The sequence below is a fragment of the Schistocerca americana genome, chromosome 3, assembly GCF_021461395.2.
Source record: "Schistocerca americana isolate TAMUIC-IGC-003095 chromosome 3, iqSchAmer2.1, whole genome shotgun sequence".
Taxonomy (NCBI): Eukaryota; Metazoa; Arthropoda; class Insecta; order Orthoptera; family Acrididae; genus Schistocerca; species Schistocerca americana.
In genome coordinates this window covers 494,841,509-494,853,547 of record NC_060121.1, presented here as the reverse complement: position 1 = coordinate 494,853,547, position 12,039 = coordinate 494,841,509, and the positions used below count along the sequence as shown (strand labels likewise).

Below are 12,039 nucleotides of genomic sequence, written 5' to 3'. Positions count from 1 at the left end.
CTTGAAAAATGAGTGATCGTATGTCAATGAAACGTTGCGGAAACATTTGTAAGGACACGCGAAAGAGAAATAAACCATTGAAACAAACTCTTTTTAATTTCCACGTGAGAAGGTAACATCTGTTAATTGCGCACCATTTGTTCCTTCTAGGTTACAAACGTTGCTCAATGTGGCAACCATCTGCATCCAAGACAACCTGGAACCGCATTAGAGAGACCATTTCACAATTGTTCGCAGCATTTTTTGAACCGTCGACCATGCAACGTTCAGCTGTCGCGACACAGTTCGTGCACAGCATGAGTATCGCACAATGTGTCCAGTATTCTCAGCCATGGTAACAGTATTTTCTTTAACAGTTTGTGGTCCAATTGGCCGTCGGCCTCTGCCAGAAGCAGTTCCCAAATCGGCAGTTAATTCGAACCTCTGAATCATGTTCGCCAACCACGGTCCAGAAAGAGGACCCCTATGTATTCCTTTAATGCGTCGATACTCGCGGAGAGCAGGCAGCACCATTGCTGTTGTTTTGATAAAATAGCTTTAAGAGTAAAGCCGTTCTCACCTTGTCGGAACGCATGTTCACTGTCGGCAGCTGTAATGCACACTGATGCTTGTGTTTCAGCTCTAATTCACTGCACCAGTACGGACAACTAACGGCACGTCATGACACTAGCACTATTAGCAACGAAAATCCTGCAGCGCACAGACTGCACATCATTCCTATACCGTTGCATACGCATACGGTAAATAGTTTTCCGTCTATACTGGCTCAATTAGCGGAAGTTTAATTATAACCACCCTGCATTACGAGGAATTTTCCTCTACAGGATATTCTTCATCTTACCAAACGTATCTACTATTGCACTTAAAGTTTTCAACTTTTAGTGATGTACTTCATTAATTTTTCAAAATAGTCATTCCACTTTTTTGTTTCCTATTATCAGTTTATCTTAGTCTGTCTGATCCAATAATAATTCAAGTTTAGCCACTCCAAGCAACAGCACTTCCGGTACAACGCTGAACTGTTGTGGTTTGGTTCTAATGCGTGATTCAGTTCCATTAAACAAAATTGCAGCTACTACTCCCCTGCAAAATTTAGTTGTCGTTTGTACTAGCGTTTTGATTTTTATGTGCCTACTTATTACTCTACATACACTCAAAATTCCAGACCACCTCATATTTACATTACTGTTATTATTTTCATAAGTGATGGACACGCTCTAAAAAGGTTAAATTAGTAACTGTAAAATTATTTTCATTACGATAATTTCAGTCCCACTTCAGGGCTCGGATTTTTATCTAGCACTTATGTCACTTCTGGCAATATTTGTTATGTGATAAACGCCGAGCAGCACTGCGGTTTGGAGTCCATTTTAAACTGTAGGACGCCCTATAACTGGTGGGTAAGTTAGTTCAGAGGTCGGAGAAAGGTAACAGAATACCACCCCCAACAGGACCGTAAATACTAAGGCACTGAGTTGTTCAAATCAGTCTTCTCATTGATTATGGCTGTATCCTTTAATTATTGTCCTTAGAGAGTTCTTCCTAATAAATTTCACAGTTTTCTCCTCTTGTCAGATATTTGCAAATTGCATAACTTCCATATTTTGTCCAGTACACGAAGATCCCTGCTTCTTAATTCCATTTGTTCTCGGCTTAACAAGATTTACAGCACTTTTTTCAGACTTTTATAGTAAATTGTGCCACATTCTGCACGTAGCGAACTGTTGCATACCTAATTTGAAGAGATGTACTGATCATATTTTTAAATTAGCTTAATGCCTTTAGCGTTTGCCACAATATTTAAATAACTCTGTTTTTCCATCATTTGGCTGTCATTTCAGAAAATAAGCTTTTACCTGCTGCCAGAACACACACGATAAGCTGAACCAGGTGGTTATAATGAAAGTGCAGCTACTCGCAGATGTCCAGTCTGAGCAGTAATTATAGTGTGGGAGCGAAACGTGTTATATATTCTAATGTGTTAATGCGAATCGATTTACGCTGGAAAAAATTAGTTCCAATTTTGGGCACTAGGTGCAAATGTGGTGCTGTGAATGCAAGACATACGTATAGAAATGTTTCCATATGTAGTAGGTTAGGAACGGAACATAGGAAGAAAAGGTCAAATAAGCGATTTTATAATTAATCGCCACGTACACAATTTGTTCAATATGAGCACCGGAGACGTTGACGAGATGCTGTAGAGCACCAGATTTACATCTGGTGGTCAAAATTGCAACTAATTTTTTTTCCAGTATTAATCGGTTCCGCATCAAGGCATCAGCATATCTACCAATTTTCGCTGCCATGCGATAATTACAGCCCACGCTGGACCTCCGATATTATCTATACTGTAATTATAACCGCCCATTATATCCAGTATAAGGATTATGAACAATGCACGAAAGCCGGTAATTATACACATTTAAATTTAAGTTTACTAGCGAAACTCAACACTCTCAAGATAGGTAACAAATTGTTAGACATGTCACACAAGACACCTTCCTGGGCAAATGAACGTGATGTAGCCCAAACTTTGGCAGATATCACTATGTGAGTATAACTTGGTTCATTCCACGTTTGGATCAGGTCTCTTTTCGAGGCTCATCATCCAGAGCGCCAACTTCATTGGACGCCCAATGCCTCTGCAAGCTGCCCGCAACAACGCTTTCAGACTGGGGGCTGCCCTCGGCCTCGAAACGGATGACTCCCAGGAGCTGGTGGATTTCCTGCGATCGGTCAGCCCATCAGACCTCCTGGTGGACAGCTCGCTTATTCTGACAGAGGAGGTGAGCAGTATACTAACTTCATCAAAGCTCTTTGAACCAAGAAGACACATTTATGTAGTTTGCTGACTCTCAAGAAACATTTGCCGCACTAAAATATCCGGATGCTCACGTAAGGAACTTGGCAATCCCCGGGTTAGATGAAAAGTTACAGACCTGGCAAAAAAGAGTGCTTTTTACGAAAACTATGCACACATTTTCCGACATTCTATCCTTTTAGGTTACTGAGCTTTCTCCGACGCGTTTCCACTAAGTAGACTGAATCCCTGAAGGGCTAAAATCTGCAAAATATCCATCTGTTTGTGACGTAAGCTCTTTATTGGACTCAAATGTTTTCCAGACACATATTTCCCTATGCGACAGAACATATGGGGATTCGCTGGTCAGGAAAATATATTATGGCTTAATTTTCTGTCGATTACGAGGTCATTAGATTCGAATTACAAGCTCAGTTTGGGTAAAGGAAAGCTGCTGTACTCCTTCCCGGCATTTACACGAAGTGATTTTAGGAAATCACGAAAAACTAAATCGTCATGGCTTGCCTGGGATTTAAACTGCTGTCCTCTCAAGAACGAGGCATACGTCTTATCACTATCCATCCGCAGTTACTGGATATGATGAATGTTCCAAAATTTGTACTTCAAATCCCTGTTTCCCTATTAATTCAGCTCTTTTATGGGCAGGTGTGTTTTCCTGACAAAAGTTAATTCAATGGTCTTTCGCGATTTAAATACCTTTTCGTGTCTTTTATCATTCAGATAGACCAGTTATTTAAGTCACTATTCTGGATCTTTCTCTTCACATTGTGTGGGACTACCAACGATGGTCACTCTCACGTTACAAATAAAGAACTTAATTTTTGTCGTAGTAATAAGGCAGTTAAATATTCAACATTTGACGTTTACTGTTATACTATACTGAGACATACTGATGTGTTGGCAGTTCAGACGGCTAATAAAGGACATTCTGAAATTTACAAAAAGGTAACACATTAATAAATTTGTTTGCAGTACTGTATATTGACTTAATAAATGATATACCTGACTTCGTATATTTGTAGGTTCTTAAGTTGGGGGTGAGCTATATACGAGGGGAGTAATGTTCTTGAGAGAAACAAATAGTCTTGAACGCTTATATACTTAGATAACTCTTCATCCTTAGTAATGTTTTGTATTGTTGTGCTACTTCGATATAATTTCCTCACTGCAACACTCCGTGCCGACGTTGAAAAGCCTGTATGTTCACGGAAGCTCTGGGGCAAAGTTCTGAGCGCCGCTGCTTAAAAAGAGACGCCGCCCAATCAGAGTCGCTAGCACTGAGGACATGTCCCTTCGGTGTCCTTCTGCTGGTGGCGTGTATGTGTGCCCTCCCCCCCCCCTCCACTCTCCTCCCCCTGCCCACCAATCTACCCATCGGAGACAGTAACAGATGGGAGAGCGAACTCTCCCAGCGGCGCACTGGCAGAAAGTTGGCGGGTGCCATCTCCTACGTAGTTATGAGAAAGCGCGGCGCGTCAATCTGGGGTCGACGAAGATGTCGTTGATACCGCATTCCACGCACGCACCAAACTGCATACCGTCGTCGCACATTGTGGATGCGGGCGATGACGAGAGAGAGTTCTGTGCCCTTAGTGCTGCCTATGGGGTTGGTTGTGAACTATGGCAGATGGCGCCAACCAATCCGCACCTCGATATTCGTCTTATGAAACGCCGGGAGCATCTGCCAAGAAACCGGAGGTAGGACGTCCATTCAACAGCACATGTGGGTGCAACATTGGCGCTGCTGAGAACGCAAAAGGGTCCACGGCTGATACAGGCTCGATGTCCGTGACTGACGTCTAGCGTTTGGCGATGGTCGCGGCGGCTGTGGCAGGATCCCTATAACCATGGCAACAAAGTTGGTTTTGGTGTCACGAATGTGCACGACAGACGTCTTGAATGACAACGCTGGATTCCCTGTTATGAGACTTGCTTTAGACATGTAGAAAACGTTTGCCTTCTTGCAAAACTTTGTTGTGAAGTAAGCGTCGGAAACAGAGTGGCGATGGTGAAAGAGCTGCAGAAGACTGCAGTGGCGACGACCGTGTAAGAGTGCTGGTAAACTGTCGTGAGCAGGCATAGCGCGGTAGGTGCTCAGAAACAAGAAAAACCGTTTTCCTTCTAGTGCGAAGCACAAGGATTGGGCGCCTTAGCGTTGAAAATATGAACGAGACGTTCCGATTCACCGTTAAATTGAGGAGAGAATGGTGCATTCGGATACGTTGACTTCCATTTTGTTGTAAGAAGTATTGAAATTCCAGCGAAGAAAATTGTGAGCCATTATTCGGAACAATTGTTTGTGGCAAACCCTCTAAGCAGAAGATAGAAGCGAGTATTTTGATAATGCTAGCAGTAGTCGAATGAATTGGAATGAAAAAAGGATATTTTCTCTACGTATTAACGATAATGAGTTATCTTGTGTTCCAGAAAGGACCAGCAAAATCGATATGAAAACATTCCCAAAACCGTCAGTCGACGTCAGTGGAAAAATTCTTATCGTAGCGCTGTATGATTGTTCATGCAAGCGCGGCACCAATAAGCGATCATATCTTCTATCTGTTTATCCAGTCCGAGCCGCGTTGAATGCTAGCACACTAGCTGTATAGTTCTTACGATTCCCCAGTGTCCTCTATGTAACAGTTTCAGCACATGTTGTCGCAAAGATTTCGGAAGCAGGACTCAGTCATTCGTTCTTTGGGAGAATGCAATAAAATTACACCATTCTGAAGAGAAAGACAGTTGCATTGTGCATGACGTTTGTGAACTACTGCTTCTGAGACTGATTTCGGATTATGAGGCCATTTGAACAATCGTAGTGATCCATCTGATTTCGTATGTTATGCTACAGGACGATGAAGAAGTTCATGTTGGTATTTATAAAGAAGTAATGACCAACGTTGCAGCTTCTGTGCTGCGCAATCGTGTACATTTTTCGCCGGACGAAAAAGAGCAGTCAACGACTTATGATCATAACAAGAAAAAAATCTGATGAAATTTCCTGACACCATAAATTATGGTTAAAGCTTTCTTGACTTGGATCTTGTTAAACATCTTAGACACCAATGCTGCAGGACCTTCTGTGTTGCCAGCCTTGTAAGGTAAAACTGCCCATGTGGTGATGCGTCAGCTGCAAACACTACTGGTTTTAGCTGTTCGAAGTACATACGAGTATGACATGGGTGACTAAGCAAAGAAGAAATTTCTGAAAACATTCTTCACTCTCCAGTCCATTTAGAAGGAACAGTTTTACGCCAGAGGCGAAGCACAGAAGTGGCTGTTTGTGCTGCGTCCGGAATGAATTTGATGTGGAATTCAGTTTGCCAATAACTGCTTGGAGTTCTCGTGCGTTGCTAGGAGAAGATAATCTCCGTATGACTTCTAGATGCTTAGTCACGGAACGAACGTCATGGGCTCAATGACCTACTCCCAATACTCGATTTTAGTTTTGAAAAATGAACATTTCTTCAAATTACACTTTAGTCCTACCTGAGTCAAAACTTGAAAAAGAGACTCCACTGCTGTCCCGGTGTTTGTCTAGTTGAAATGACGTTATCTACATAATTTGAACTGGAACATTCGACGTCACCTGTTCAAGAAAGTGTTGAAATAACGCAGGAGCAGTGGCGCTGCCAAGGAAAGGCGCTGATATTGATACGAAGTCGATGTGAGTGTTAACCACCGTAACGTTTTTGTTTTGTTTCTCACCCAGGTGAAGCATCGACTAAAACAATTTTTGAAAAAAAAATCGTCCGTATGCTAGGTGATCCATAAGCTCGAAAATACATGGAAGCAGGAAGGAATCAATCACTGTTTCAGCGTTAACTATAGCTTCAAAGTCGGCACAAAGTCTGACGTTCGTGTTCGCCTTTCTTTTGACCCCAAGGGAGATTCTTATTGACTTGTTGAAACGGGTTTCAAGACTCCTATTTGTTCTACTCTGTTGAGTTCACAAACAACTTCATCGCAAATGGCATTTGGTACCAGACGAGAGCGGTAAAACTTATTACGTTTGAATACATTATGGGAGTGACAGTGATCAATGTGTTGCAAATATTTACTATCAAAAACAGTCTTGAACACGATTTATTTATTACGGTGACCGGTTTCGACCACTACTGTGGTCATCTTCAGACCAATGAGTAAGAACCTCCTTCTGCTGGAGAATCACTACTCATTACTTCGAACATCCCAGAATAGTGATTTTCCAGCAGGTTCTTACTCACTGGTCTGAAGATGACCACAGTAGTGGTCGAAACCGGTCACCGTGATAAATAAATCGTGATCAAGACTGTTTTTGATAGTAAACATTGGTAAAAACTATGTTTTGCATTGTCCGTGATTGTAATGTGTGTGCGCATGTGTGTGTGTATGTGTGTGTGTGTGTGTGTGTGTGTGTGAGTGTGAAAATTCTTCGCATACCCCAGAGTGTCGTCGAACAAATGTACACACTTTTTACACAACTCACGAATATTGGCATGGGGAGTTGCGTGTCAGTAAACAGTACATTTTTCTGAGCATGTAAACCAAATATGTCAAAAACATCCATGCCAAAAATATTGGGACTAGAACATGACTGAAGTACTATGAATGACACTGATGTACTCATCCTTCTATATTTTGTTTGCAAGGCGCATGTTTCAAGAACACAAATAGTTTCGCCGTTGTAGGCCTTGAGACTGAAAGATGGCAGGTCCATCTCTGTCCTTTCATAATTATGACCATTACAGGATCGCCTATCAGTATTGTGAGAGGTATGTTTAACAGTGATTTGCATACTTAGAGTATCGGCATTTAGTTGCTCTGGTTGATCAGCGGTTGCGGATCCTTCTTACATTTGACCGTTATTTTCTTGGTCTGTTTCGCTGGTGTCATATGCAGATCGAAGCGCGTACCGTAATGTGTTTTCGGAAGGCGATGACCAGGCAAGCATTCACAGAAGGATGAATCGTCAACTGGGCGCCTCTTTCACTAAAAGTAGGCCTCATGCAAGGGCAGAGAGTCAATCTTGTGCCTTAGAATAAATCTCCATCACCTTCAAAAGATTTACCCGTTTTGCGTAGCACATTAATCTTTCGTTGAACTTTGGCCTAAACAAGTCATTGTATTCTGTAATACTTGCATTTATACTTTAAATACAGTTTTTACCTTCAATGATTTTCATTCTCATTAAAAAGAAATTTAATCACCTACTTCACAAATTACTTCATTTTCTAACCACTTCTTCGCTTGTGATAAGACAGTGGAGAAAGCCAGAAAATGACAGTAAACTAACAGAGAGACAAACCATTTCGTACGGGTGTAGCTTCACCTACATACAAAAGGGTAACACATCTAGTAATAAGCTAAGCAGAAGTGAAAATTAGTGCAGAGTCCGCAATAAGTTCAAATGAAACATGACGAAACTTGTACCTTACCATATTCAACGTCAACTTCATACTACACATGCCTTGTGCTTGCTAATTAACAATCAAATGTGTAATCAATTTGATCGTTCAACAAGAGAGTTTCATGAATGAAACATAACAGTGCTGAAGGGAATTAAAGCAAATATTCTGATTGTCCATAAAATGTAAAAACGTTTTCTCTCTGGCCTTAAGAATGTGCTAATTACAACTGAATTAACTACATCTACGTTGAATTATTGTATAGGCTAGGAAGATAACTCTCTTGGAATTCTATGAAAAACAACATTTCTGTAGTAAAGTTTTATTTTGCGCCAATGTCAATCACAACAATTTACCCACGTAACTAAACCAATTTCCATATATTTCTTAACCATTTGCTTCAGTTAACTTGTACTCAGCGCAAATAAGAATTGAAACAGCATTAACAATAGTCCTTAAATAGCTCATGAGATCATAGCACGTAATATTTAAGAAGGTGCAAACATTTCCATACTCTTCCACTTCGTTTCAATTCAAGTGTCAAATTGATGCTCCTTTACGTAGAGTGGCTTGAAAAAAAAATTCTGTGTAATTACAGTGCACAGTTGTCAGTTATTGGTGTGCAAGGTGGACCGAGGGAAGTTGGCCAATTTTGCACGGGTATTAATAAGACTGCGAGGATATGATTGAGACAGTTCTTGTCTCCTTGCTTCATGAGGGGTAAGGGAACTGGCGCTCTTTGGGCTGACTTGCAGGCAGACTTATGAAATGTATGTCTTACTGCAGCAGTTACGTCTGTTTCTTGGTGGATAGGAATTGGGCAGCTTTTCAGTTTTCTGCACGTCAGTCTGGCACGGGCGTTTTGCCATTTGATGCGAGGAGGCTGAATTTTGCTCACTGTGGGCAGCCACTGGACAGGAATGGAAACGAACATACCGAATATGAGTCTCATAATGTACCATAGTTGGCCAGCCATACGACACAGCATTATTGAGATGGCGATGGCGAAAACACAAATTCTGAAGCGTGCTGCAACTGCTGCCCATGAAGTTCCATCCACTGTTACCAGGAAGCTGTTATGACGTTAATGTTTTTTGACCCTTTCCTGAAGATGATACCTCTACATTAAGTATCTGTCTAAGGCTATACTCAGATACTTGGAAGTGGGATTATGTGTTACTTCTAAACTTGACCATAGGCTGGTTCTTTCTCTTTCCATTACTGAGGTGGAACGTAGCTATCTATGTTTTTAAAGGGGTAGGTTACAAGCACAATCTTATAATATAACCATCCATCCTTTTAAGGCCTTAGGACAGTGCGTCCTTCGTTTCACTGATATCTCCTCTTTGCATTTCTAGATTAATGTCTATAGCGTAGATGAATTTCCGATGTACTGTTTCTGGAGCGTCATGTGTGTACAAGATAAGGAGAACTGGACAAAGGACTTATTCTTATGGCAAGCCATTGTTGCGTATGGAATCTGTTACGACATATTCTCTATAAATTTGAAAAATAATTTGGCACTAAATATATTTATTTATTTATCGGGATAAACATCTTTCTATATGGTATGGTGCTGAATTTCAGGTAATGATCTCCCTTCCAAACGGTACCATAAGCAGACAAGAGATCGGCGAATGGAATGATTTTTTTCGTTTCCCTATCGAATCTATTTTCGAGGGTCGAACTCAAGCCGAGAATCTCATCTCTGCATCCTAGACCACGTCAAAAGTCAGCAACGTAACTAACATGAAACCATTTGGGGGTGCTATCGTTTTCATAATCGGTCTTTCTAGTAGCTCTTAAGTTTCACTTAATACGGCTGTGGGTTTGAAGAATTACAAAATTTGTCTGTTTTTTTTAAATTATCTGTTTTAAAGGTAGCGATAATTTTAGATTTCATAAAAATGGGCAGTCGACTGAATATAAAACTTCGTCGAAGAAAGCAGCAAGTCGATACTAGGTTGCTGAGTCACTGTGCTTCAAATGTTCAGGGTGAATGTCACTCAGGAACGTAGCTTCTCTATTTCGAAATGTGTCCATTGCTTATTATACTATTTCTAGGGAAAATGGGTATATGTATTGGTTATTTGGCTAGGTGCCTCATTTTATCTGTTGTAGTTCCGATTTAAATTCCGAAGTTTCTTTTCATGGTGCCAAAGGAGAAACAACCATTGGTTTTCATACTGCCGTCCTGCGACACACAGGCACGATAATCGAAAGACAAACTTTTACTGTTGATATTGTGATTGAAAAACAATGTTACAGGAAGACCGAAAGTCATTTATTGTAAGAACAGAATGTTATAAAAAAGGAACCAACTAGTTGCATGGTGATCGACATCACTATATGCTGGGTGTCTGAAATCAGTAAATAAACTCGAACCACAGATGTCAATATTATTATACAAAACGTGCCATTACGATGGCACATTAATTCAATCCACTGTCCTATCTTCCTTGTTTACTTCGTTATAGCTAAACACTTATTCATTGTTTGATGCGTAGTCCCAATCTATTAGGAAAATGCAATACATACTTTCCCCTCCTGTTGCACCTCTCTCTCTCTCTTCCCCTTTTTTTCTTACAGAAAGTCAACATAAAAATGAAATCAAAACAACAACTGAGTTTGCTTCTGTTTACAGCAACAGACGAGCGTCTGCTAGGAACTAACAACTATCTTCGGTTTCAGGATAAACTTCTGTTCTCCTACGCTCTGTGGTCGCCACATATAGAGCCACAGCTGGAAGGTGCTTTCATCTCAGAATCTCCCATTCAAGCACTGATAGATGGCCGTTTTCTCCAAGTGCCTATAATGACAGGAGTAACGTCCGGCGAAGGAGGTACGTAAATGTCTGCTGCATAGTTCAGAACGTTCGTTACAAGGCAATAGAAGGAAGTATTTTCAGAAGTGACACTAAGAAATACAAAGTGAAAGCATTAAGCCATTTAGACGAAGTATGTTGAGTTGCTGGTCACTCACTTAGAGTCTGCATTCTAATTCTATCAAATGTAAACACATACCTCATCGTGTTCTCATGTAGATAAAATAATGGAGTATTGTACCTGTTACCTACAACAGGCGTTTAATTGGGGTTCCTCTGCACAGGTTCTGGAATACTGTACCAGACAGAGAAAATCAATATTCTAAATAACATGTTTTCTGAATCCGTTGGGCCATGTTTACACCTTTCAACTGTGGAAATGCAACAGGAAGCAGCTCTCAAACTACGAGAATTCTATTTCGGCAACGATACTATCTCTGCAGACAATCCTGCTCCTCTCGTGCATGTGAGTAAATCTTTTGTTTCGATTAGTTCATAAACAATCCCATCATTTTAAAGAAAGTCATTATTGTTCATTTTTAAAAGTATATCTTTCCTTTGCTGTGGGGCATTAACGCTAGAAATATGACAGCTTGCTCCAGATACTTACACAACTATTCAGAAATAGGAATAAATATGTTACTGGCAAAATTATTACGTATTCCTAGATACGACGAAAAGGAGTTACGTCATTATAACCTGAAAAAATCATTCCCATTGAAGAAAATTATTTGGCATAAATGAATGAGAATTTCGAATAATAGTGACAAAGCTACTGAAATAATTGAAAAGTGAACGTATTACTAAGTAATAAATATTTAACGAAATATACAGGGTGCGTTAAAAACTTAAACATACTTTGAACAGTCATAGAAAATTTGTTTTCAGTTGTACATGGTTTAATTTCTGGAAATAGAAAAATTAAAGTCCAGTTTGAAAAGTAAATGTACGTTCTTCCTGATTAACTTTCAAAATGATGGCCTTCAGCGTCAATACACCTCTGAGTG

General features: G+C 40.4%; 1 protein-coding gene across 1 annotated transcript in view; it reads left to right on the top strand.

Annotated features, from left to right (window-relative positions):
• Positions 1–12,039, top strand: part of LOC124606808 (para-nitrobenzyl esterase-like) — a 58,484-nt gene that overhangs the window by 22,298 nt on the left and 24,147 nt on the right. Inside the window, exons 5-7 of the mRNA XM_047138875.1 lie at positions 2,590–2,789; positions 10,900–11,050; positions 11,317–11,498. Of these exons, the coding sequence (XP_046994831.1) occupies positions 2,590–2,789; positions 10,900–11,050; positions 11,317–11,498 (533 nt within the window). The remainder of the gene's footprint in view (positions 1–2,589; positions 2,790–10,899; positions 11,051–11,316; positions 11,499–12,039) is intronic.